This window comes from Coregonus lavaretus (genome assembly GCF_964263955.1).
Source record: "Coregonus lavaretus genome assembly, chromosome: 19".
Lineage (NCBI taxonomy): Eukaryota > Metazoa > Chordata > Actinopteri > Salmoniformes > Salmonidae > Coregonus > Coregonus lavaretus.
In genome coordinates this window covers 13,527,031-13,554,789 of record NC_140006.1, presented here as the reverse complement: position 1 = coordinate 13,554,789, position 27,759 = coordinate 13,527,031, and the positions used below count along the sequence as shown (strand labels likewise).

Here is a 27,759-nt window from a genome sequence, read left to right as displayed (position 1 = left end):
ATGATCTCCGCATGTGTATTTCCCACCGTAAGCATGTAGGAGGAGGTGTTATGGTGTGGGGGTGCTTTGCTGGTGACACTGTCTGTGATTTATTTAGAATTCAAGGCACACTTAACCAGCATGGCTACCGCAACATTCTGCAGCGATACACCATCCCATCTGGTTTGGGCTTAGTGGAACTATAATTTGTTTTTCAACAGGACAATGAACCAACACACCTCCAGCCTGTGGAAGGACTATTTTACCACGAATGAGAGTGCTGCATCAGATGACCTTGCCTCCACAATCCCCCGACCTCAACCCAATTGAGATGGTTTGGGATGAGTCGGACCACAGAGTGAAGGAAAAGCAGCCAACAGGTGCTCAGCATATGTGGGAACTCCTTCAAGACTGTTGGAAAAGCATTCTAGGTGAAGCCAGTAGTGTGCAAAGCTGTCATCAAGGCAACTGATTTTTTAATGTTTTAATTTCACCTTTATTTAACCAGGTAAGCCAGTTGAGAACAAGTTCTCATTTACAACTGCCACCTGGCCAAGATGAAGCAAAGCAGTGCAATAAAAACAACAACACAGAGTTACATATGGGGTAAAACAAAACATAAAGTCAAAAATACTACAGAAAATATATACAGTGTGTGCAAATGTAGAAAGTTATGGAGGTAAGGCAATAAATAGGCCATAGTGCAAAATAATTACAATTAGTATTAACACTGGAATGATAGATGTACAAGAGATAATGTGCAAATAGAGATACTGGGGTGTAAATTAGCAAAATAAATAACAATATGGGGATGAGGTAGTTGGGTGGGCTAATTTCAGATGGGCTGTGTACAGGTGCAGTGATCAGTAAGGTGGTCTGACAACTGATGCTTGAAGTTAGATAAGTGTCTCCAGCTTCAGAGATTAGGATAAGCTAAGATAAGGAGGGGATTTGCCTAGAAGTGATTTATAGATGGCCTGGAGCCAGTGGGTTTGGCAACGAATATGTAGTGTGGACCAGCCAACAAGAGCATACAGGTCGCAGTGGTGGGTAGTATATGGGACTTTGGGCGGGTGAAGAGCATGCATTTCATTTTACTTTTGTTTAAGAGCAGTTGGAGGCTACGGAAGTTGTGTTGTATGGCATTGAAGCTCGTTTGGAGGTTTGTTAACACAGTGTCCAATGAAGGGCCAGATGTATACAAAATGGTGTCGTCTGCCTAGAGGTGGATCTGAGAATCACCAGCAGCAAGAGCGGTGTTTGAAGAATCTCAAATATAAAATATATTTTTATGTGTTTAATACTTTTTTGGTTACTACATGATTCCATATGTGTTATTTCATAGTTTTGATGTCTTCACTTTTATTCTACAATGTAGAAAAACCCTTGAATGAGTAGGTGTGTCCAAACCTTTAACTGGTACGGTATATCTTTTTTTATAACTTTGGAGTGTAGTTTTAGACGTTTTTATTTGAGCTACTGCTGGTTCTTATGTTGCGTTTTACACGAAAAGGCTATTTAGCCTACTTCTATAACGCATTTTAAGCTAGTCCTTCAGTCAGTCCTGACATAGAAGTAGGCCTGTATGCCCCCCACTTCAAATAGCGATTATAGGCGAGCACCTATTTGTCCCTAGGCTAAATGCTCATTATCGGAGTAGATTGCTAAAGTGAAATGACTAACGCACCCTTTAGGGGGAAGAAGAGTCTGGTGGTGAACGAGATAAGCGCGCACCTGACAGAGGTGCCCATTTAATTTGACAGACCATTGAGATCCATGCAAAACACTCGCAGATACATGTTATTCATCCATTGAGGCCAGAAATATAACGCTGTAGCGTAGCAGTCACTCAAAGATTATTTCGTTTTCAACGTATTGAGCTAGGCTATAGCAAATATGAGGCAAATTTTATCATGGCGAAAATCTGACTTTATTTATTTGTGTTATTTATTTATTTTTGCCAACATCAAACTTAATCTTTCACAAAATCGCCTCTATGACATGCCTCTTTATTACGACGGGGACACACAATTTCAGAACGCTCGATTTCAGAACCTTGGACAATTCCGATGTTCACAACCATAACAGCCTTGAACTCAAAGCACCTGGACAACCCGTCTTTACCTTTCAATTAACGAAGAAAATATTGAATTATCTTTACAATTTTTCACATATCAACTTGAAATCAGTGAGTAATATTTTTGTTTTGCTTTGAAATGTTATATTGCTCATGTTTATGAACACATAACCCTAATGTCTATGCTTAATACTCTTTGATTTAGATTATGTCCCACATGGAACCCTATTTCCTATATATTGCACTACTTTGACCAGACTCCTATAGGCCTTGGTAAAAAGCAGTGCACTATATAGGGAATAGGTTGCCATCTGGGAGACACCCAGAGCTGAGCTAGATAGGCCTACTGAACTGATGCCATGCATTTCATTTTGCTAATATTGAAGCATTTTGTTTTCCACAGGCACTATTGACCATGGGATCCGCAATGTCTATCTTACTCCGCGAGAAGGCAGTCCACTTCAAAGATGGGCCGGACACGGTGGGCCACTTCTTTGAAGTCCAGACCCGTAAGAGCGGCAAAGACAAGACCCTGAAGCGCTACTCGCCATGGAGGTGGATTGTGAAGAAGAAAGGCTCCAAGAAGGTGCAGGCCTACGAGAACACCAACCAAAACAACATCGCCCATCTGAGTAACGAGAACCTGGAGAAGTCTCAGTCCTCCTCCAACTTGTCCACCCTCACCCTGGAGAAGTCTCAATCCTGTGACAAGCTGTCCACCCAGTACCAGAGCACTCCAGCCATCGCCAACAGCTCCAACAACGCCGCCTCGTCGGTCGAGAAGGCCCCTTTGACCAACTCCAACACGGCCCCCGACACGCCCCAGACGGTGATCGTCCAGGACCTCGACACGCCCAAGAGGCTGGTGATGGTCCACGCTACAACCGGCGAGCTGCTGCGCTGCCTGGGTGAGTTCCTGTGCCGGCGCTGCTACCTGATCCAGGACATGTCTTCCATGGACCCGGAGCTGTGGCTGCGGGTGGTTGACCGTTATCTGCTGGACAACTGCTATCAGAAACAGAGCTGCATCAACCCGGCCATGGTGGTCTTCCTCTACATGCTGTGCCGCGAGGCGGTCTCCTCCGAGGTGGCCACCTTGCATGAGCTGCAAGCCGTGCTGCTTACCTGCCTCTACACGACCTGCTCCTACGTGGGCAACGAGATCTCCTACCCCCTGAGACCCTTCCTGGTGGAGACCTGCAGGCAGACCTTCTGGATCCGCTGCATGTCCATCACCAAGCTGATGAGTGGTAAGATGCTCCAGATGAACACAGACCCTAACTTCTTCTCCCAGATGTTTGCTGACCTGAAGAACGAGAGCCAGAAGGAGGAGAAGAAGAGCCGCCTGCTCAGCGGTGTGTACAGCACTCAGTGAGGGACCTAGGGTAGAGGGGCCAGGGGAGGGGAGGGGCCTACTATAGCCTGACATTTCACAATGGGAGGGAGGAGGATTGGTTCAGGGAATGGGTAGAGGGTGAGCTTTGATGGGAAAATATGATTTATAGATTTTAAGGGTTAATATGAGGGTTAATTTGGCTTGAAAGAGAACACAAATCGGTAGGTATGAATGTGTAGAGGACTGAGGCTGTAGCTTACTATCTACTGTACCAGCTGACTGTCTGACGTGTGCACTGCCTACCACGGGAGGATTGGAGGCACACGAGTGACTGTGCTAGTGCTCACATCACACAGGCTGCAGCCTACCAGCCTACTGTTCTGACTGTGTGAGATGTGCACTTTCTACCACGGGAGGGAAGGAGGCACCCTTGTGTGAGTGGGCTAGTGCTCAGATCATGGTTGAACAGACAAGCTGCAACCCTGCCGCTTTAGACTGTGAAGTGAACACCCATGTTCCCCCACAGCAAGCACAGGACTGGACAGTTCTGGGGGACAGGGGTTCGTTTGAGGACCATTGGTTCTGATGAACTTGAACGAACAGTGTGACTGTTTTGGAATAAAATGCTATATATATTCTCTTAAACATCCAGTGTTTTGTCCTTATTATTTTACAATTGATATTTTCCATGTCATTTTGAGATCTTGGTGGAGATAATACTTTACCAGTGGTGGAAAAAGTACCCAATTCAGTAAAACTTGAGTAAAAGTAAAGAAAATGACTCAAGTAAAAGTGAAAGTCACCCAGTAAAATACTACTTCAGTAAAAGTCTAAAATTATCTGGTTTTAAATGTACTTAAGTATCAAAAGTGAAAGCAAAGGCTATATATCAAATTCCTTATATTATGCTAATTGCCTTTATTTTTATTTATTCATGGGAATCCAGGGACACAGTTCAACAATCTTTTACAAACCAGATCAGAGGCAGTAGGGATGCATTTTTCTTAATAAGTACATGAATTTGACCGTTTTGCTGTCCTGCCTGAGCATTAGAAATGTAACGAGCACATATTTTATTTCAGAATGAAGTCAAGTAGAAGTAAAAGTTGTAAAAAATATAAAAACTCAAGTAAAGTACAGATACCTCAAAGTAGTACTTCAAAGTATTTTTACTTAGTTACTTTACACCACTGTACTTTACTAATGATTAGTAAATGTTTTATAAGGGTCTATATTAAACATCTAATAAATTATCCAATAATTCATTTGAAAGTTTATAAATAACTATGTATAGCTTACTAACATTTGCAAATGTAGAAACAGCAATTAGTAAATAGTGAGAACTGTTTGTAATAGCCTTATAAATGATCTATTACTGGACATTATTATAAAGTGTGAATCAAACATTTGATGAGATTATTTTGAACAATAATTTCAATTGCCCATCCCTAACACCAGTGGACAGACAGACATTAATACACACATTCCTGTACCTGGTCGAAGTTGTCCAGAGCAGCATGAAGGTTGGCATGCATGCCAGTGGGAGGCTCGTTGGTGATCTTGATGGCATTCTCCAGGATGCCCTGAGTGAGGAGAGGAGAACAAACACACTTTTAAATTAGGAAAACACACCGTGTTATTATAAATGCATGTGTGTGTATGTGTGTGTGTGTGTACCTGAGGGATGATGTGCTCCTGTGGTGTGGGGGCAGGCTCAGCACTCATAAACACTCTGTAGTCCTGGTGACTGCCCTCACAGCAGCGTTCCAGAAGCTTCTCCAACGACCCCAGCCAGCGAGCCACCAGGTGGATATTCTGACAGAGATGAATGAATGAATGAATGAATGAATGAATGAATAAATGAATGAATGAATGAATGAATGAATGAATGGATGAATGGATGAATGGATGAATGGATGGATGGATGAACAAATGTAAGTGCGAACAAACTAATAAATTGATTAATGAAACAATGAATGGATGGAAGGATGGATGGATGCAATGATGAATGAATGAATTATGTTTTATGTACAGTATATAGCAGGATAGCCATACCTGTAAAATGACCCAGTGTCCCTCCTTAGCAGCCATCTCCATGGCGACCTCAGCCACAGCCTCCTGACCCTGACCCAAAGACACATTGTGGAGTTTCCCCAGGTCTATGGTGAACCCCAACTTCCTGCCTGTTACCATGGGTTCGATCCCCGGGACCACCCATACACAAAAAAAATGTATGCACGCACGACTGTAAGTCGCTTTGGATAAAAGCGTCTGCTAAATGGCATATTATATTATTATTATTATACAAATCATGCTAAAGGGGTTCCAGGGTGGGATTGGAGAGGTAGATGGGGAGACAGAGAGGGAGGAGAGGGGATGGGGGGAGACTGGGAGACAAGAGGGATGGAGGGAGGTAACGAAGGAGGAGAGGGTGGTGGTGGAGGGAGGGAGGCTGCAGTCAATGTTTAAGGAGCTGAGTGGGGGGAGTATGGTTGGGTTTGGGGATATGCTCTCTCTGGATGATATTGGGGGGATAGAGAGGATAGGGGACATGGATATGAATATGAACATGGGCGTGGCAGGGGTCAGGGGTGACATGGCTAATGTTGGGGTCATAAGTCATAAGGTCAGGAGTGAGTTAGGGGTCAGAGGTCAGGGGGTGAGGTCGGGGGTACAGGTGAGCATGCGGACAACATCCAATCAGAACTCTTCTAAGACCTACAGCGTACGACAGGGAACCAAAATCAATATGGCCGCCACCGCCGCGACGCTGGACATGAACATGATGGACCTGGGCTGGTCTGACGACGACAGTGACTAGGAGAACACACAAACACTATTTTGTTTCTGTTATGTCATTTTCTTTTTTAATTGAAGCAAAACGTATACACGCCCCTGTGTGTGAGGACTGTAGGGGATAATAGTGAAGAATTATGAGCAGTGTGGATTTCCTCCTGCTAACTGTCATGTTGTTCTGGGCCCGGTTTCCCAAAAGCATCCTAAGGCTAAGTTCATCCATAAAGTTCTAACAATGAACTTAGCCTTATGATGCTTTTGGGAAACCGGGCCCTAGTCTATTGAAGCTTTTAAAGTGACATGTAACTGATGTGCCATATTAACAAGTGTTACATAGACCATAGAGCACTTGAACACCACTCCTTTTTAGATGCTAGGACTAGGTAAAGGGTACCATCCAATGTTTTCTGCTTTTAGATTTGTACACTTGTTAGACGATACAGTTGATTTGTTAAAAATAATAAGCTTTGAAGTAATGGGTTCTTACTGTGATCAAATGTGTGAAACTATTTTGCAGCTTGTACTGTATTGTTTTTCAATAAATTCAGAAAAATACAGATATATTCATACTAATTCATATAAAAAAACCTTAATATAGCTTTATACATTTTCATATAGCTTTCAGGTGCTAAAACAGTACTATACAAATTCCTTTTATATTTCAATAGCAGCATGAAACCTGGTTTGAGGGATATGTAGTAAAACATGCGTATTTTACATAAAATAACTTTTCTCACACTTAGCAACATAATGCAGAAAATACACACCCTACGAATAACTAAAGAAAAAACTACCTTGCCTCTTTCCAACCTCAAAAAAGCCCTTTTTAACCAACAGTCTTGTAGAGCATCAGGCCCCTCATCCTTCTCCACCTTCACCTCATTTCTCTCACAAGCAGAGTTCCTACCCTGACAGCTCACACACTGAGCAGCAGTGCCACCCCAGCCAGTACCCACTTGGCTGGTCTCTCTCTGGTCTTGAGGCTGAAGGTCCAGACATAAGTGGTTCCTCTCAGCTTGGTCTTGTACAGGGGACACTCATAGATGTTACGCGTCTCCTGTCTGTCGTTAGGTACGGCTCGGACTGAGATGACTGGCATGGAGGGGGTTAACTCCTTCAGACGAGCCTCAGTGATCACCCCACCCTGAGTGTCCCATCTTGCACCTATGGGACAAAGAGGGAAAAATGAAGATAAATGAACTAGGATGTATGTGTTCATGAGAAGGAGAGGAGTGTATACCTTGCATGTACAGTCCGTATACGTATGCTCCCTCTCTGGCAGGCTGGTTGAACTCTTCCTTAAATTTCTTAGTCACATCCACAGTCAGGTTCATCTTATCTAATGGCCACTCATTCTTACGAGCCAGAGACTGCATCACCGCTGGAGGGAGAGAGGGTAGTTGAGCAAATCATTCCACTGAACAGAGAATACCAAGAGGCAACTGACAGTTACAACATAAGTTGGTTGGGTATGTTGTTTGTAAGTGTGTAGGGGGATGTGCGTGTATGTTACCTGTTAAGAAGGACTGTGGGTTAAAGAGTCCAGACAGCCAGACGACGGTGGGCAGAGCCAGGTCCTGTGTCCAGCTGTCCAGCTCTCTACAGCGCAGCAACACGTCATTATACCTGGTAAACACACACACACACATAGCAACACATCATCTTAAGTACACGTTGGGACAGTGGGAGAGTACACACAGTGACTCACCACTGGGCCAGGCTGTAAGTGGAGGGGTAGGCCAGTTTGGTCCAGGTGTCTGGGACGTTATCAAAGAACAGAGCTGACTGGATCTGCTCCATCTCTGAGGAGATAGCCAGCTCACCCTTGAAGGAGAAAAAAACATCACTGTTATGAGAGACAACTACCAATTCACCCTTATGTCATCTATCAGTCCTAGTCTAATTTCCCAGCTGACCCCTAGCCCCTAACCCACCTTCAGCCCCAGGTCCAGCTCTTTGAGTGAGCGTCGTATCTCGTAGATGACCGTGTTCATACGTTCACACTCCTGGAAGCAGACGAGGATGTATGGTGATCTCTCAGCAGTCTTAGACGTGATGTCTGACATGTTGTACTCTTCTGGAAGCTTCTCCAACACCTCGTCTAGGATGGTCTTCACCTGCAGGGAGGATGAGGGATGAGTGTGTGTGGGTCCGCTGTATGTGTGTGTCTGCTATGAGTGTGTCTGTTATGAATATGCCTGGTGTGTGTGTGTGTGTGTGTCTCTCACACACACCTTCTCCTCTACGGTCTGTGAAGCCCCCTCTCCCAACACAGAATCAGGGGACTGCAGCTCCAGCTGTGTGTGGAAGAGGTTATCAGAGGTCACCGTCAGAAACTCTATCTCTGCGTTGGGGTGTAGTCCATAATGCACCGGGCTCTCGTGGGGCAGCATCTCATCTACGTAACCATGGTAACCCTGGTAGTCCAGGCTGGAGGGAACCACAAAGCCCGGAGCCAGAGCCAACTTCCTGTCAAACTGGTGGGAAACAGGATGGAAAGGGTGTAGGTTTATTTTTAACACTATCATCACAATCGTAACACACACACACACCTGGTTGGGCTGCATATATTCCTCCAGGTAGGTTCTACAGAGTCTTCTGTCCCAGTCGTCTCTGATGTGACCTCCATACATGATCTCTCCAAACAGATAGCGCAAGTCCTCCCACGGCACCTAAACATGCGCAAGCACACACACGCACACACAAAATACATGAACAATGACTCATCATCATCATCAATATAAACATCATCAATCATCAATACAGTCATGATCATCACCATCCTGATCACTATAACACGGTAAACAGTTACCTGTGAGATGGCCTCCAGGTAGTTGCAGAGCACGTTGACAGAGATGGTGAGGTCTCCAGTGTTAAAGGGGTATTTCCTGTTCCAACCCTGAGGACCGAACATACGCCTCTCAGCCACACAGGCATGAAAATAACACAGAGAGAACAGGATGGTCTTAAACGCCTGCTCTCTACTGCACTGATCCAATATGTCCTACAGAGACATAGACAGAGAGAGAGAGAGCGAGAGAGAGAGCGCGAGGGTGGTTGTGGAAGGAGTTTGTGAGATATTGATAATATACAGTTGAAGTCGGAAGTTTACATACACTTAGGTTGGAGACATTAAAACTAGTTTTTCAACCACTCCCATTTCCTTTTAACAAACTATAGTTTTGGCAAGTCGGTTAGGACTTCTAATATGTGCATGACACAAGTAATTTTTCCAACAATTGTTTACAGACAGATTATTTCACTTATAATTCACTGTATCACAATTCCAGTGGGTCAGAAGTTTACATATACTAAGTTGACTGTGCCTTTAAACAGCTTGGAAAATTCCAGAAAATGATGTCATGGCTTTAGAAGCTTCTGATAGGCTAATTGACATCATTTGAGTCAATTGGAGGTGTACCTGTTGATGTATTTCAAGGCCTACCTTCAAACTCAGTGCCTCTTTGCTTGAAATCGTGGGAAAATCAAAGGAAATCAGCCAAGACCTCAGAATAAAAATTATAGACCTCCACAAGTCTGGTTCATCCTTGGGAGCAATTTCCAAATGCCTAAAGGTGCCACGTTAATCTGTACAAACAATAGTACGCAAGTATAAACACCATGGGACCACGCAGCTGTCATACCGCTCAGGAAGAAGACGCGTTTTGTCTCCTAGAGATGAATGTACTTTGGTGCAAAAAGTGCAAATCAATCCCAGAACAACAGCAAAGGACCTTGTGAAGATGCTGGAGGAAACAGGTACAAAAGTATTGTGGTAAACAAGACCGAGCTTTTGCTGGTAATGCTGTAGTGATAAGAAGATCCGCCGACACTGTACTCTGTTTTCAAAGGTTTATTATAACAAAGGTTCCAGCATTAGAATTTGACAGATTCTGCAGATATCTGTGAGACAGCACAGCCAATCAGTAATTTGCTATTCTCCCCTTCTATTGTTCAAGACATGATTTTATATAATTTATGACGTAATATGGTGTGATCCTAAAAACCAATCCCTGGTCTTTTCTACCTTACTCCCCATATCATCTTTCCATAAGTAATGATTTCCAGATGTTTCCAGCACTGTAGAATAGAGTTACATCATTTTGCCACATCAGCAAAATCTTAGACTCTTAAGATACTACATATTTCCCCCCTTCGAGACTAATTAAGTCTCGAAAACAAAAAGAATAGGATTATGACAAACAACAATTCTTGCTCTTGAGTAACTTTAACAATAAACCAAAATTAATGGAGATTAAACACATGTTTATATAGACACATTTTTGTATGTAGTGTAAATACATTATTATGGAGTGTAAATAAATTGTCATGGAGTGTAAATGAATTGTCATGGAGTGTAAATGAATTGTCATGGAGTGTAAATGAATTGTCATGGAGTGTAAGAGCGAAAAACCTGTCTGGCAGCTTTCATTCCAAATATCCATCAGTCAGTCAAGACAGGAAAATTCTCTCACGGCCCCTCTGCCCTAGGCGACCACCTAAGTACTCCAGATCAATTCACACATCTTCATGAATACATTTTAAGCTATGATGCAATTGAATACATATGAAAACCCCAGCAAACAAAATACAATCAAAATGTCCACATTCAGGCTGGTCGACCCATCGGACCCTCCTGTGGATTCTCTCTTTCCTTGCCTAGACCCCATATCCCTAAACTTCAACGAAATAAACAAAAACATCTGAGGTCCCCACATGTACCCAACACAGAAAACATAATTGTTCAAAAATTAATACAGAAAGAATATAACACTGGAATATAGTCCACTACACTTCATCCCCTCCACAGTGTCGTCTTTCAATGCGACGTTGATGATGGAATCGGAACATTTCCACTCCTTCCTTGTTCCACTTCCTCCAGTCCATTCATATTGTCCATGTTTGAGTATTTGAGTCCCTCTACATATTCCCCCATATGCTTCTGGAAGAAAAGAAAATACCAAACAGTATCTTTTGCAAAACAACACATGCAAATTAAAACATCAATGTCAACTAAAATTGATATATAAAATTCGATATAAAATGAATGACATTCCATTTCCCCCCTTTGATTCATCACAATAATATAATCGTCCCACAATCAGATATTCCTAATTTCCTAGAGTTATTTCAACCCTAGTTTTCATAACATTTTAGTCTGACTTTTTCAAATTTTTATTTTTCTCTAATTTTTCAAAAATCCATTTCACTGATTTATTCACAAAACTCTTTCCCATTTTCTGAGGATATTAAATCGGGAAATTCCCACCTGCTTATGACTTCTTTACACAAGAACTTTGCAACCGACTGAGCATATTTTAACTTAGTTGAACATCTTATGCACCTCTTGGTATATGAATGTAACCAAGAATAACAGTCACACATTATTTTTCAGACAGATTGTGCACCTGCCTATGACATAGTCAATCTATTCAAGAAAATATGGTTCCCAAAAACCATACTCCTTTGTGATTTTTATCCTAATCTCCCCTTTACAACATAAACTAACCCATAGCTTACTAAATCATCATGGTTTCTCCAAAACAATATTTGATTGCTACTCTAACGATTTTTCTATTGTCTTCAAAACACTTGCTTTCGAAAGTCCTTAAATTTCTGGTTCAATCCCTTGGATTGCTTCATCTTTCAATGGATACTGATTCTTCCAAGGAGGTCTGCCTCCTCAACTTTCACCTCAATTGAGCTGATTTCACAAATCCAATATCAGTCCTACTTTAATATCTCAAACATTCTTGAACTTTTTCAACATCTCTTCTTCCATAGATTCTCAATTCATCTTCACACTTCAAATAGATTCATTTATCTTCCATACAGCTTATGACTCTCCTTGTCCTTGAGGCAAAATCATCATTTTCAGAAATCGTGATCTTCACTCCTCCAAATCCTTCTCCTAATTTAGTTGATTTGACATAGTGAGATGTGTAACCTCTTCAGGCTGAACACAGATAAAAGCCTTTCTGCTATCCATCATCACTTCCCATAGTCCATTGTTTATTTTCACTTCATTTGTTGGATCTTTTCCCCTAACTGGTGCTACCAACTGAAAACTCCTTTCGGATCTTCTAGGCACCTCTAGAGTCCTTGCTCCTTATAGGGTTCACCTGGAGGACAGGTGATCTTCACTTGCTCCTGTATCTTCCTCTGAAATTCTTTCTTTCCAGAAACTATCTATGGATATGAAACAACTTGTACCACTAGTTGTGGCTGGTACAGTTGCATTTGACCTTGTTCAGTTGAAGCTGTAGCAGTAATTGTTGATTTGGTTCACACTGATTCTGCATAACCAAAGCTTCTCTTCTCCTTCTTCTTCTCCAGTTGTATTTGATTGAGTTTTCTGAGAGTTTCTTGGTCCTGTTCTTTCTGGTTGTGTTCCTTTTTCCGGTACAGATCCACTTGATGGGCTATATGATCTGTATAGACACCTTTTGTCATGCTCCCAAGTCCAACCACTTCTGCCAGTTTGCTCCTTACCGGTAAGGGCAGTCCCATCTGTAGTTTAGCTCTCAAGATTGACTGCTCAATTTGACTCACATCTGGATCATTTCCGGTAATATTTCTCCACACTTGATGAACTCTTGACACGTAGGCTCTCGGATTTTCTTGTTGTCCTAGTGGGTCAATCAGAATGTTGTCAGGATGCACATTTGTTGGAAACGTATCTTTCAGTGCTCTCCACAGCCGATTCCTGCTTGCAGCCAACAATTCAGGATCATTCACAGCAGTTCCCACGTATCTATGAAGTCCAGCTCTCTGAAAAATTTCTTCCATACCTGGAATTCCAAGGAGATTAGCCAAAAGTCTCTTAATGTCTCCTATGGCAGACTGTGTTCCCACCGTAATTTCTTCCAACTTTGAAATCCAAGGATATGCTCCATCTTGAAGAGTAGGCAGCTTCTCAAGTATATCTGACATATCGGTGTTCTGCAAAGGCTTATATTCTAGGTTTTGTCCTCGAATGATCACCGGCATAATTTTCTTACTAGTGCCATCTTTCCTTGGCCTCAATGTATATCTCTTCTCAGATTCTTGGGATTCTTTCCTCAGCAGCTTCTTCTCCTTTGTCTTCAGCTTCTTGAGTTGTTCTTCCAGTTCTTTTACTTCTTCTAAGTTATTGGCCTTATACAGGTATGATACGCATCGGTCTATATCTCTTTCTATTTCTTCTGTGTTAGTCATTGGAGGATAAAATCCTCTTGAACATGAAGCACCTTTAGTCTCCAAATCTTCATCGCTGTCTCCATCTTCATTTTCATCAGGGCTTGAATCGCTTGTATTCTTCTTCTTCCAACTTCCATCACCCCTTCTTTCCGCTCTGGCCAACCTCTGTCTGATGACAGGGTCATATCCACCCATGATCTCTTCTGAATCACTCTGATCATCATCATCATCATCATCATCAAGTTCCATCCTCCTTGACCTCACTCTACCCTTAGTTTCCAGACATCTCGTTTTGTTCCTGCTTTTGGAGTTTGGATTCATCTTTATGGTCGTTTCTGCTTGTCCCCTCTCTATTATTTGTTCATCTTCATCTCTGATGCAATAGTCACCTTCCTGAATGATCACTGGAAGCTGAGGATAAACGTCCTTAAACTTGGCTTCTTTCTCATAAGGTGGGGGTGTTTTTGCTGAATCCATATATGAGAAAGGTGTATTGACTTCTGCAATCAGTTTTTCTGTCACCTTCACCTCTTTTGCCATTTTCTCTGCACCTCTGTCTCTCTTATCTTTTGTGTCTTTTATCAGTTTTTGTCCTTCATTTTCAAAAAGCTTAAGAACACCCAGCTCTCTTTGTCTTTTTTCTTTACGAAGTTTTCCTTTCTTCCCCTTCTTTTGATCTGCCTTATACGTGGATACAAGCACTTGCATTATCTTGATGACGTCTGGATTAAGTGTGCCTTCCAATGGCCATGGTTGTTCAATGTCAGGCCAACGTTTATTCCATTTTTCAGATAATTTTGCTATACCATTAACTAGAGGATTACTATTCTGTACTACATGAAGAGGAGTAATTGCTTTTGTAGTTTTGGTGTCCTTTTTCCCCATTGTAATGACTATGTTATGTGTTTCCCTCTAGTTTCCCTCCTTTTTTTTTTTTTTTTTTTTTTATTAAAAAATAATTAATCAATTAATCCAATCAATCAATTAACCAATTCAAATCAATACATCAATCAACCAATTCAATCAATCAATCAATCAATAAATTCAACCAAACAATTAATCAAATCAATCAATGAATTACTAATCAATCAATCAATCAATTAATGAAATCAATCAACCAATCAACCAATCAAATCAATCAATCAAATCAATCAACTAATCAATCAAATCAATCAATGAATTACTAATCAATCAAATCAATCAATTACTAATGAAATCAATCAATCAATTAATCAAATCAATCAACCAATCAACCAATCAAATCAATCAATCAAATCAATCAACGAATTACAAATCAATCAATCAATCCGATCCATCAACAAATTTAGCCAATCAATCAATCTGATCAATTAAACAAGCAATCAATAAATTAACCAAATCAATCAATCAATCAATCCAATCAATCAATCAATTATTAATCAACAAATAATCAATCAACAAATCAAATCAATAAATCAATCAACTAACTTAATCAAATCAATGAATCAATTAACTAATCCAATCAAGTCAATCAATCAATCACCAATCAGTCAATCAAATACTTATTCTGTGAATTTTATTTTACCAAATGATTGATTAGTGGCAATCTTACCACATCCGATGAGGAAGAGTAAAGGAAAGTAGTCAACTTCAGAGCAATCCAAAAATAAAAGATCTGTAATCCAGCAACACTAGAGCACTCACGACCCAATTACTTAATAAGTACCTAATTACTTTAATTTTACAGAATAATGTTAATGCTGGATTTCCAAGACAACTCTAATCAAAACAAGTCATTCACGGAAACTGTAATGTGCAATTATCAATTACATAAATTCATCAGTCTGTTGCCAAGCTCTTGCGAAATGGTCACAACATGAAATATTCTATGTAAACACAATGTATCAATTATATCCTGTAAGGGAAAGTAGATTTGTGAATAATAACAGCACTGGCCTTGATTTGGACTGGGTTGCCGTCTCTGATGTCAGTTGATGTCAGCCCCTCCTCTCTCTCTCTCTCTCTGTCTCCTCCTTCTCGTCTCTCGTATGACAGAAGGACAAAAGGACAAGCAAGAATTTAGTTCATCATTATTTATATATATATATATTTTCTTTTCACATTCACGCTAAGAAATAAGCAAACAGCTTAACTCAGGAATATTATAAATAGCTCAATAACATTTTATTGTATTCATTTATTTTATTATTATTATTTTTAATCCGTCAATATATCTCTCATTCACCAACTCAACCGATTATCAACCAAACAGTTTTACAGTCAAGCAATAGTTAATTCAAAAGAAGATTTCACTTGTGTGCAAAATTCCCCCTCCCGTTTTCTTTTTTGGCTGCACTGAAGTGGACTCTCCCAATCAGTTCAGTGCAGGGGAGTGGCTAAAGTCATAAATCCTACGCGTGCGCAGTTCAGTCACCAATGTGATTTCAGAGTGTAAGGATCTATAAACAGACCCGCTGTTGCTCCGGTCTCTCCTCCCATAGACAATAACAAGACTCTACAGAACACACAAACAAACACGAAACACACAGAACACAAATCCCACTTCCAAGTTATGTTATCTTCCACTTATCCTAGTTTGCAGATTGATAGTTATGCTGTTATCAATTACAAAACATCTCTATACACTTTTAAAAAGTCCTCCCTGTAGGGTCATGCTATTCTAATAGTTAATGAACATTCTCCTTCTATAGAGAATCATAAGGTTTGACCTTAACTAACATATTTCCTTACAAAAGAGTATAGCTCCTGTAGTCAGTGCCTTAGTCGACACACATCTGGAAGTAATCAGAGACCTCTCCACGTACACACATGTAGCAGCATTCTCTCTGTCTCACACACACACACACACAGAGACATATAGGATCCATTTATACAGAGCAAGCTTGCTTATCGCCGTTCCTATTTCTTTTATATTCCTTTTGCTAAATTTCTGCTACCTTAAGTTGCCGACATTAAATGAGAGGTCACATTGGACATACAATCCGTCAACCATATTCCAAGAGGTAACATACAATTTAATATATGTCGTACAAACTCACTGTTCCCAGAACAGACCCGAGAGTCAATCTAACAACTCTCCAAGGTTTTACGGCCATCATATGGATGCCTTGGTCTCAAGGGCTTGCTTAAATTAACGGCGCCCTAAAAGTATACTGTTAACTCATTTCAAACGTTATCCTCTAAGTCTTTCCTTGGACACTCCTTGCACTTTTATTCAAGCCAAAACATCGGTGTCCTGTCACACTCCCCACCTTTTGCGTTGTTCTCAACGAAAACTAATTTAGAAAATTTAGAACGGAATTCCTATCACACAGCAAAAAAGAACCAGCAAAATGCACGCATAAGTAATTTAACGGTACATCTTGAACGCACACACTCTGGACTCACAAAACGACCAACGCCCAATGATTTAGTGATAAAAAGCTCACCTTTTTTGTTTTTTGCCGGCTTCTTTGAGCGGTAGTCACTTTGTAGCCCAGGAATGGAATGCAAAGAAAAGACGTAACACGCCCCAAAAAGAATAAAAATAAAATAAAACTACCTCGTCGCCATTAAATGTGGTAAACAAGACCGAGCTTTTGCTGGTAATGCTGTAGTGATAAGAAGATCCGCCGACACTGTACTCTGTTTTCAAAGGTTTATTATAACAAAGGTTCCAGCATCAGAATTTGACAGATTCTGCAGATATCTGTGAGACAGCACAGCCAATCAGTAATTTGCTATTCTCCCCTTCTATTGTTCAAGACATGATTTTATATAATTGATGACGTAATATGGTGTGATCCTAAAAACCAATCCCTGGTCTTTTCTACCTTACTCCCCATATCATCTTTCCATAAGTAATGATTTCCAGATGTTTCCAGCACTGTAGAATAGAGTTACATCATTTTGCCACATCAGCAAAATCTTAGACTCTTAAGATACTACAGTATCTATATCCACAGTAAAACGAGTCCTATATCGACATAACCTTAAAGGCCGCGCAGCAAGGAAGAAGCCACTGCTCCAAAACCGCCATAAAAAACCCAGACTATGGTTTGCAACTGCACATGGGGACAAAGATTGTACTTTTTGAGAAATGTCCTCTGGTCTGATGAAACAAAAATAGAACTGTTTGGCCATAATGACCATCGTTATGTTTGGAGGAAAAAGGGGGACCTTGCAAGCCGAAGAACACCATCCCAACCGTGAAGCACGGAGGTGGCAGCATCATGCTGTGGGGGTGCTTTGCTGCAGGAGGGACTGGTGCACTTCACAAAATAGATGGCATCATGAGGAAGGAAAATTATGTGGATATATTGAAGCAACATCTCAAGACATCAGTCAGGAAGTTAAAGTTTGGTCACAAATGAGTCTTCCAAATGGACAATGACCCCAAGCGTACTTACAAAGTTGTGGCAAAATGGCTTAAGGACAACAAAGTCAAGGTATTGGAGTGGCCATCACAAAGCCCTGACATCAATCCTATAGAAAATGTGTGGGCAGAACTGAAAAAGCGTGTGCGAGCAAGGAGGCCTACAAACCTGACTCAGTTACACCAGCTCTGTCAGGAGGAATGGGCCAAAATTCACCCAACTTATTATGGGAAGCTTGTGGAAGGCTACCCGAAACGTTTGACCCAAGTTAAACAATTTAAAGGCAATGCTACCAAATACTAATTGAGTGTATGTAAACTTCTGACCCACTGGGAATGTGATGAAAGAAATAAAAGCTGAAATAAATCATTCTCTCTACAATTATTCTGACATTCTTAAAATAAAGTGGTGATCCTAACTGACATAAAACAGGGAATTTTTACTAGGATTAAATGTCAGGAATTGTGAAAAACTTAGTTTAAATGTATTTGGCTAAGGTGTATGTAAACTTCCGACTTCAACTGTATTAGGACAGCAGTTAGGGATGGGGAGGTACTTGAATATTCAAACCGAGCTTAGGCTAGAATTGGATCAACTGTTGTAAGTATTTCTATTCTTAACACATTCTTGCACACAAGGATATACCATGATATATATATACACAGTTCCAGTCAAAAGTTTGGACACACCTACTCATTCCAGGGTTTTTCTTTATTTTTACTATTTTCTACATTGTAGAATAATAGTGAAGACATCAAAACTATGAAATAACACATATGGAATCATGTAGTAACCAAAAAAGTGTTATAAAATATATTTTGATTTGTTTATTTGAGATTCTTCAAAGAAACCACCCTTTGCCTTGACAGCTTTGCACACTCTTGGCATTCTCTCAATCAGCTTCATGGGGTAGTCATCTGGAATGCATTTCAATTAACAGCTGTGCCTTCTTAAAAGTTAATTTGTGGAATTTCTTCCCTTCTTAATGTGTTTGAGCCAATCAGTTGTGTTGTGACAAGGTAGGGGTGGTATACAGAAGATAGCCCTATTTGATAAAAGACCAAATCCATATTATGGCAAGAACAGCTCAAATAATCAAAGAGAAATGGCAGTCCATCATTACTTTAAGACATGAAGGTCAGTCAATACGGAAAACTTCAACAACTTTGAAAGTTTCTTCAAGTGCAGTCGCAAAAACCATCAAGTGCTATGATGAAACTGGCTCTCATGAGGACTGCCACAGGAATGGAAGACCCAGAGTTACCTCTGCTGCAGAGGATAAGTTAAATAGAGTTACCAGCCTCAGAAATTGCAGACCAAATAAATGCTTCACATAGTTCAAGTAACAGACACATCTCAACATCAACTGTTCAGAGGAGACTGTGTGAATCAGGCCTTCGTGGTCGATTTGCTGCAAAGAAAGCACTACTAAAGGACACCAATAATTAGAAGAGACTTGCTTGGGCAAAGAAACACGAGCAGTGGACATTAGACCGATGGAAATGTGTCCTTTGGTCTGGAGTCCAAATTGGAGATGTATGGTTCCAACTGCCGTGTCTTTGTGAGACGTGGTGTGGGTGAACGGATGATCTCCGCATGTGTATTTCCCACCGTAAAGCATGTAGGAGGAGGTGTTATGGTGTGGGGGTGCTTTGCTGGTGACACTGTCTGTGATTTATTTAGAATTCAAGGCACACTTAACCAGCATGGCTACCTCAACATTCTGCAGCGATACACCATCCCATCTGGTTTGGGCTTAGTGGAACTATAATTTGTTTTTCAACAGGACAATGAACCAACACACCTCCAGCCTGTGGAAGGACTATTTTACCACGAATGAGAGTGCTGCATCAGATGAACTTGCCTCCACAATCCCCCGACCTCAACCCAATTGAGATGGTTTGGGATGAGTCGGACCACAGAGTGAAGGAAAAGCAGACAACAGGTGCTCAGCATATGTGGGAACTCCTTCAAGACTGTTGGAAAAGCATTCTAGGTGAAGCCAGTAGTGTGCAAAGCTGTCATCAAGGCAACTGATTTTTTAATGTTTTAATTTCACCTTTATTTAACCAGGTAAGCCAGTTGAGAACAAGTTCTCATTTACAACTGCCACCTGGCCAAGATAAAGCAAAGCAGTGCAATAAAAACAACAACACAGAGTTACATATGGGGTAAAACAAAACATAAAGTCAAAAATACTACAGAAAATATATACAGTGTGTGCAAATGTAGAAAGTTATGGAGGTAAGGCAATAAATAGGCCATAGTGCAAAATAATTACAATTAGTATTAACACTGGAATGATAGATGTACAAGAGATAATGTGCAAATAGAGATACTGGGGTGTAAATTAGCAAAATAAATAACAATATGGGGATGAGGTAGTTGGGTGGGCTAATTTCAGAAGGGCTGTGTACAGGTGCAGTGATCAGTAAGGTGGTCTGACAACTGATGCTTAAAGTTAGATAAGTTAGATAAGTCTCCAGCTTCAGAGATTAGGATAAGCTAAGATAAGGAGGGGATTTGCCTAGAAGTGATTTATAGATGGCCTGGAGCCAGTGGGTTTGCCAACGAATATGTAGTGTGGACCAGCCAACAAGAGCATACAGGTCGCAGTGGTGGGTAGTATATGGGACTTTGGGCGGGTGAAGAGCATGCATTTCATTTTACTTGTGTTTAAGAGCAGTTGGAGGCTATGGAAGTTGTGTTGTATGGCATTGAAGCTCGTTTGGAGGTTTGTTAACACAGTGTCCAATGAAGGGCCAGATGTATACAAAATGGTGTCGTCTGCCTAGAGGTGGATCTGAGAATCACCAGCAGCAAGAGCGGTGTTTGAAGAATCTCAAATATAAAATATATTTTTATGTGTTTAATACTTTTTTGGTTACTACATGATTCCATATGTGTTATTTCATAGTTTTGATGTCTTCACTATTATTCTACAATGTAGAAAAACCCTTGAATGAGTAGGTGTGTCCAAACCTTTAACTGGTACGGTATACAGTGGGGAGAACAAGTATTTGATACACTGCCGATTTTGCAGGTTTTCCTACTTACAAAGCATGTAGAGGTCTGTAATTTTTATCATAGGTACACTTCAACTGTGAGAGACGGAATCTAAAACAAAAATCCAGAAAATCACATTGTATGATTTTTAAGTAATTAATTTGCATTTTATTGCATGACATAAGTATTTGATACATCAGAAAAGCAGAACTTAATATTTGGTACAGAAACCTTTGTTTGCAATTACAGAGATCATACGTTTCCTGTAAGTCTTGACCAGGTTTGCACACACTGTAGCAGGGATTTTGGCCAACTCCTCCATACAGACCTTCTCCAGATCCTTCAGGTTCCGGGGCTGTCGCTGGGCAATACGGACTTTCAGCTCCCTCCAAAGATTTTCTATTGGGTTCAGGTCTGGAGACTGGCTAGGCCACTCCAGGACCTTGAGATGCTTCTTACGGAGCCACTCCTTAGTTGCCCTGGCTGTGTGTTTCGGGTCGTTGTCATGCTGGAAGACCCAGCCACGAACCATCTTCAATGCTCTTACTGAGGGAAGGAGGTTGTTGGCCAAGATCTTGCGATACATGGCACCATCCATCCTCCCCTCAATACGGTGCAGTCGTCCTGTCCCCTTTGCAGAAAAGCATCCCCAAAGAATGATGTTTCCACCTCCATGCTTCACGGTTGGGATGGTGTTCTTGGAGTTGTACTCATCCTTCTTCTTCCTCTAAACATGGCGAGTGGAGTTTAGACCAAAAAGCTCTATTTTTGTCTCATCAGACCACATGACCTTCTCCCATTCCTCCTCTGGATCATCCAGATGGTCATTGGCAAACTTCAGACGGCCTGGACATGCGCTGGCTTGAGCAGGGGGACCTTGCGTGCGCTGCAGGATTTGAATCCATGACGGCGTAGTGTGTTACTAATGGTTTTCTTTGAGACTGTGGTCCCAGCTCTCTTCAGGTCATTGACCAGGTCCTGCCGTGTAGTTCTGGGCTGATCCCTCACCTTCCTCATGATCATTGATTCCCCACGAGGTGAGATCTTGCATGGAGCCCCAGACCGAGGGTGATTGACCGTCATCTTGAACTTCTTCCATTTTCTAATAATTGCGCCAACAGTTTTTGCCTTCTCACCAAGCTGCTTGCCTATTGTCCTGTAGCCCATCCCAGCCTTGTGCAGGTCTACAATTTTATCCCTGATGTCCTTACACAGCTCTCTGGTCTTGGCCATTGTGGAGAGGTTGGAGTCTGTTTGATTGAGTGTGTGGACAGGTGTCTTTTATACAGGTAACGAGTTCAAACAGGTGCAGTTAATACAGGTAATGAGTGGAGAACAGGAGGGCTTCTTAAAGAAAAACTAACAGGTCTGTGAGAGCCGGAATTCTTACTGTTTGGTAGGTGATCAAATGCTTATGTCATGCAAAAAAATACAAATGAACTACTTAAAAATCATACAATGTGATTTTCTGGATTTTTGTTTTAGATTCCATCTCTCACAGTTGAAGTGTACCTATGATACAAATTACAGACCTCTACATGCTTTGTAAGTAGGAAAACCTGCAAAATCGGCAGTGTATCAAATAATTGTTCTCCCCACTGTATCTTTTTTTATAACTTTGGAGTGTAGTTTTAGACGTTTTTATTTGAGCTACTGCTGGTTCTTGTGTTGCGTTTTACACGAAAAGGCTATTTAGCCTACTTCTATAACGCATTTTAAGCTAGTCCTTCAGTCAGTCCTGAAGTAGGCCTGTATGCTCTCCACTTCAAATAGCGATTATAGGCGAGCACCTATTTGTCCCTAGGCTAAATGCTCATTATCGGAGTAGATTGCTAAAGTGAAATGACTAACGCACCCTTTAGGGGGAAGAAGAGTCTGGTGGTGAACGAGATAAGCGCGCACCTGACAGAGGTGCCAATTTAATTTGACAGACCATTGAGATCCATGCAAAACACTCGCAGATACATGTTATTCATCCATTGAGGCCAGAAATATAACGCTGTAGCGTAGCAGTCACTCAAAGATTATTTCGTTTTCAACGTATTGATCTAGGCTATAGCAAATATGAGGCAAATTCTATCATGGCGAAAATCTGACTTTATTTATTAGTTTATTTATTTATTTTTGCCAACATCAAACTTAATCTTTCACAAAATCGCCTCTATGACATGCTTCTTTATTATGACGGGGACACACAATTTCAGAACGCTCGATTTCAGAACCTTGGACAATTCCGATGTTCACAACCATAACAGCCTTGAACTCAAAGCACCTGGACAACCCGTCTTTACCGTTCAATTAACGAAGAAAATATTGAATTATCTTTACAATTTTTCACATATCAACTTGAAATCAGTGAGTAATATTTTTGTTTTGCTTTGAAATGTTATATTGCTCATGTTTATGAACACATAACCCTAATGTCTATGCTTAATACTCTTTGATTTAGATTATGTCCCACATGGAACCCTATTTCGTATATATTGCACTACTTTGACCAGACTCCTATAGGCCTTGGTAAAAAGCAGTGCACTATATAGGGAATAGGTTGCCATCTGGGAGACACCCATAGCTGAGCTAGATAGGCCTACTGAACTGATGCCATGCATTTCATTTTGCTAATATTTAAGCATTTTGTTTTCCACAGGCACTATAGACCAATGTCTATCTCACTCCGCGAGAAGGCAGTCCACTTCAAAGATGGGCCGGACACAGTGGGCCACTTCTTTGAAGTCCAGACCCGTAAGAGCGGCAAAGACAAGACCCTGAAGCGCTACTCGCCATGGAGGCGGATTGTGAAGAAGAAGGGCTCCAAGAAGGTGCACCCCCACGAGAACACCAACCAAAACAACATCGCCCATCTGAGTAACGAGAACCTGGAGAAGTCTCAGTCCTCCTCCAACTTGTCCACCCTCACCCTGGAGAAGTCTCAATCCTGTGACAAGCTGTCCACCCAGTACCAGAGCACTCCAGCCATCGCCAACAGCTCCAACAACGCCGCCTCGTCGGTCGAGAAGGCCCCCTTGACCAACTCCAACACGGCCCCCGACACGCTCCAGACGGTGATCGTCCAGGACCTCGACACGCCCAAGAGGCCGGTGATGGTCCACGCTACAACCGGCGAGCTGCTGCGCTGCCTGGGTGAGTTCCTGTGCCGGCGCTGCTACCTGATCCAGGACATGTCTTCCATGGACCCGGAGCTGTGGCTGCGGGTGGTTGACCGTTATCTGCTGGACAACTGCTATCAGAACCAGAGCTGCATCAACCCGGCCATGGTGGTCTTCCTCTACATGCTGTGCCACGAGGCGGTCTCCTCCGAGGTGGCCACCTTGCATGAGCTGCATGCCGTGCTGCTTACTTGCCTCTACACGACCTGCTCCTACATGGGCAACGAGATCTCCTACCCCCTGAGACCCTTCCTGGTGGAGACCTGCAGGCAGACCTTCTGGATCCGCTGCATGTCCATCACCAAGCTGATGAGTGGTAAGATGCTCCAGATGAACACAGACCCTAACTTCTTCTCCCAGATGTTTGCTGACCTGAAGAACGAGAGCCAGAAGGAGGAGAAGAAGAGCCGCCTGCTCAGCGGTGTGTACAGCACTCAGTGAGGGACCTAGGGTAGAGGGGCCAGGGGAGGGGAGGGGCCTACTATAGCCTGACATTTCACAATGGGAGGGAGGAGGATTGGTTCAGGGAATGGGTAGAGGGTGAGCTTTGATGGGAAAATATGATTTATAGATTTTAAGGGTTAATATGAGGGTTAATTTGGCTTGAAAGAGAACACAAATCGGTAGGTATGAATGTGTAGAGGACTGAGGCTGTAGCTTACTATCTACTGTACCAGCTGACTGTCTGACGTGTGCACTGCCTACCACGGGAGGATTGGAGGCACACGAGTGACTGTGCTAGTGCTCACATCACACAGGCTGCAGCCTACCAGCCTACTGTTCTGACTGTGTGAGATGTGCACTTTCTACCACGGGAGGGAAGGAGGCACCCTTGTGTGAGTGGGCTAGTGCTCAGATCATGGTTGAACAGACAAGCTGCAACCCTGCCGCTTTAGACTGTGAAGTGAACACCCATGTTCCCCCACAGCAAGCACAGGACTGGACAGTTCTGGGGGACAGGGGTTCGTTTGAGGACCATTGGTTCTGATGAACTTGAACGAACAGTGTGACTGTTTTGGAATAAAATGCTATATATATTCTCTTAAACATCCAGTGTTGTGTCCTTATTATTTTACAATTGATATTTTCCATGTCATTTTGAGATCTTGGTGGAGATAATACTTTACCAGTGGTGGAAAAAGTACCCAATTCAGTAAAACTTGAGTAAAAGTAAAGAAAATGACTCAAGTAAAAGTGAAAGTCACCCAGTAAAATACTACTTCAGTAAAAGTCTAAAAGTATCTGGTTTTAAATGTACTTAAGTATCAAAAGTGAAAGCAAAGGCTATATATCAAATTCCTTATATTGTGCTAATTGCCTTTATTTTTATTTATTTATGGGAATCCAGGGACACAGTTCAACAATCTTTTACAAACCAGATCAGAGGCAGTAGGGATGCATTTTTCTTAATAAGTACATGAATTTGACCGTTTTGCTGTCCTGCCTGAGCATTAGAAATGTAACGAGCACATATTTTATTTCAGAATGTAGTCAAGTAGAAGTAAAAGTTGTAAAAAATATAAAAACTCAAGTAAAGTACAGATACCTCAAAGTAGTACTTCAAAGTATTTTTACTTAGTTACTTTACACCACTGTACTTTACTAATGATTAATAAATGTTTTATAAGGGTCTATATTAAACATCTAATAAATTATCCAATAATTCATTTGAAAGTTTATAAATAACTATGTATAGCTTACTAACATTTGCAAATGTAGAAACAGCAATTAGTAAATAGTGAGAACTGTTTATAATAGTCTTATAAATGATCTATTACTGGACATTATTATAAAGTGTGAATCAAACATTTGATGAGATTATTTTGAACAATAATTTCAATTGCCCATTCCTAACACCAGTGGACAGACATACATTAATACACACATTCCTGTACCTGGTCGAAGTTGTCCAGAGCAGCATGAAGGTTGGCATGCATGCCAGTGGGAGGCTCGTTGGTGATCTTGATGGCATTCTCCAGGATGCCCTGAGTGAGGAGAGGAGAACAAACACACTTTTAAATTAGGAAAACACACCGTGTTATTATAAATGCATGTGTGTGTATGTGTGTGTGTGTGTACCTGAGGGATGATGTGCTCCTGTGGTGTGGGGGCAGGCTCAGCACTCATAAACACTCTGTAGTCCTGGTGACTGCCCTCACAGCAGCGTTCCAGAAGCTTCTCCAACGACCCCAGCCAGCGAGCCACCAGGTGGATATTCTGACAGAGATGAAGGAATAAATGAATGAATGGATGAATGGATGAATGGATGAATGGATGAATGGATGAATGGATGGATGAACAAATGTAAGCGCAAACAAACTAATAAATTGATTAATGAAACAATGAATGGATGGAAGGATGGGATGGATGCAATGATGAATGAATGAATTATGTTTTATGTACAGTATATAGCAGGATAGCCATACCTGTAAAATGACCCAGTGTCCCTGCTTAGCAGCCATCTCCATGGCAACCTCAGCCACAGCCTCCTGACCCTGACCCAAAGACACATTGTGGAGTTTCCCCAGGTCTATGGTGAACGCCAACTTCCTGCCTGTTACCATGGAAACAATATTTTCTCAGTGTGTGTGTGTGTCATATTCATGCAGATTTACAGTGATCTTTACATTACAAAATTAGTTGTCTTAGTGTTACCCAGTGACTCCACGTCTTTGAGAGGGTCTACTCCAGGAGACAGGATGAAGAATACAGGCGAGGCAGGTCCACTCTCTCTGAAGGACTTAGCAAACTCTGTCTTCCTCCCCTCTGTATACTTCACCCCCAACTTCTCCTCCACAAAGTTCCTACAGACAGAAAGAGAGTGCGCGAGAGCGAGGGGAGGGTATGTGGAGGGAGATTGATCGTCATTATAATTTGCCAGAGACATATAAAAGATGGGGATGGAGGGAGAGAAGAGGAGAGGGAGAGAAGAGGAGAGGGAGAGAAGACTGAGACTGTGGGAGGAGAGATTGATGGAGAGGTCCAATGTCACCCCTGTGAGTAGCCTACATATTTGCCGGGTTTCAAAGACCATGATGCTTCATTCATAAACATTTTCTATTTGTTTTACAACCTTATTTGAGATTTAGATATTAGAAACAGTCATGTTGTATGGTGTCAAAGCCCAGCATCCCTAGAGTAACAACACATTTATAGTGTGGTTAATGATGACATCTGGGTTGTGTTCAACTGCCCCCCCCATCTCTTTCTCTCTTTCAGTTCTTCTCCCCCATAGCATCAGGCATCAGCTCGGAGTCGTTCTTCCGTTCTCAGTCTCAGGAGTCCAACAGCGCCACGATATCCTGCCTTATCAGAACCCTCAGCAACGGAGAGAGGGAGAGGGGGATGGAGGGAGGTATAGACAGGGGGATAGGTGGGTTCCAGTCCATGATTAGGGGCTTCTCAAGCAGTCTTGGGGAGGCGGATGGGGATGGAGGGATAGAGGTAACCTGGGGGGAGAGAGAGAAGGAGAGGGGGACGGAGGGAGGGATAGAAGGGGGTCGGCTGGAGCTAGGGGAAGGGGGGCGGCTACAAATCATGCTAAAGGGGTTCCAGGGTGGGATTGGAGAGGTAGATGGGGAGACAGAGAGGGAGGAGAGGGGATGGGGGGAGACTGGGAGACAAGAGGGATGGAGGGTGGTAACGAAGGAGGAGAGGGTGGTGGAGGGGGGGAGTGTGGAGGGAGGGAGGATGCAGTCAATGTTTAGGGAGCTGAGTGGGGGGAGTATGGTTGGGTTTGGGGATATGCTCTCTCTGGATGATATTGGGGGGATAGAGAGGATAGGGGACATGGATATGAATATGAACATGGGGGTGGTAGGGGTCAGGGGTGACATGGCTAATGTTGGGGTCATAAGTCATAAG

General features: G+C 42.0%; 3 protein-coding genes across 3 annotated transcripts in view; 2 read left to right on the top strand and 1 right to left on the bottom strand.

Moving 5' to 3' along the window:
• Window positions 1–26,782, bottom strand: part of LOC311146957 (dynein axonemal heavy chain 11-like) — a gene marked incomplete at its 5' end in the record, with an annotated part of 32,264 nt that extends 5,482 nt beyond the window's left edge. Inside the window, 4 exons of the mRNA XM_084183570.1 lie at window positions 4,886–4,975; window positions 5,070–5,207; window positions 5,448–5,575; window positions 26,551–26,782. Of these exons, the coding sequence (XP_084039696.1) occupies window positions 4,886–4,975; window positions 5,070–5,207; window positions 5,448–5,575; window positions 26,551–26,782 (588 nt within the window). The remainder of the gene's footprint in view (window positions 1–4,885; window positions 4,976–5,069; window positions 5,208–5,447; window positions 5,576–26,550) is intronic.
• LOC311146572 (cyclin-dependent kinase 5 activator 1-like) lies at window positions 2,472–3,435 on the top strand (the record flags this gene model as incomplete). Its single annotated transcript, XM_084183090.1, has 1 exon — window positions 2,472–3,435. The coding sequence occupies one exon, from the start codon at window positions 2,472–2,474 to the stop codon at window positions 3,429–3,431; it is 960 nt and encodes a 319-aa protein (XP_084039216.1). The 3' UTR covers window positions 3,432–3,435.
• LOC311146739 (cyclin-dependent kinase 5 activator 1-like) lies at window positions 23,389–24,340 on the top strand (the record flags this gene model as incomplete). Its single annotated transcript, XM_084183302.1, has 1 exon — window positions 23,389–24,340. One exon carries the CDS (start codon window positions 23,389–23,391, stop codon window positions 24,334–24,336), a length of 948 nt encoding a protein of 315 aa, XP_084039428.1. The 3' UTR covers window positions 24,337–24,340.
• Window positions 26,783–27,759: the final 977 nt, after the last annotated feature.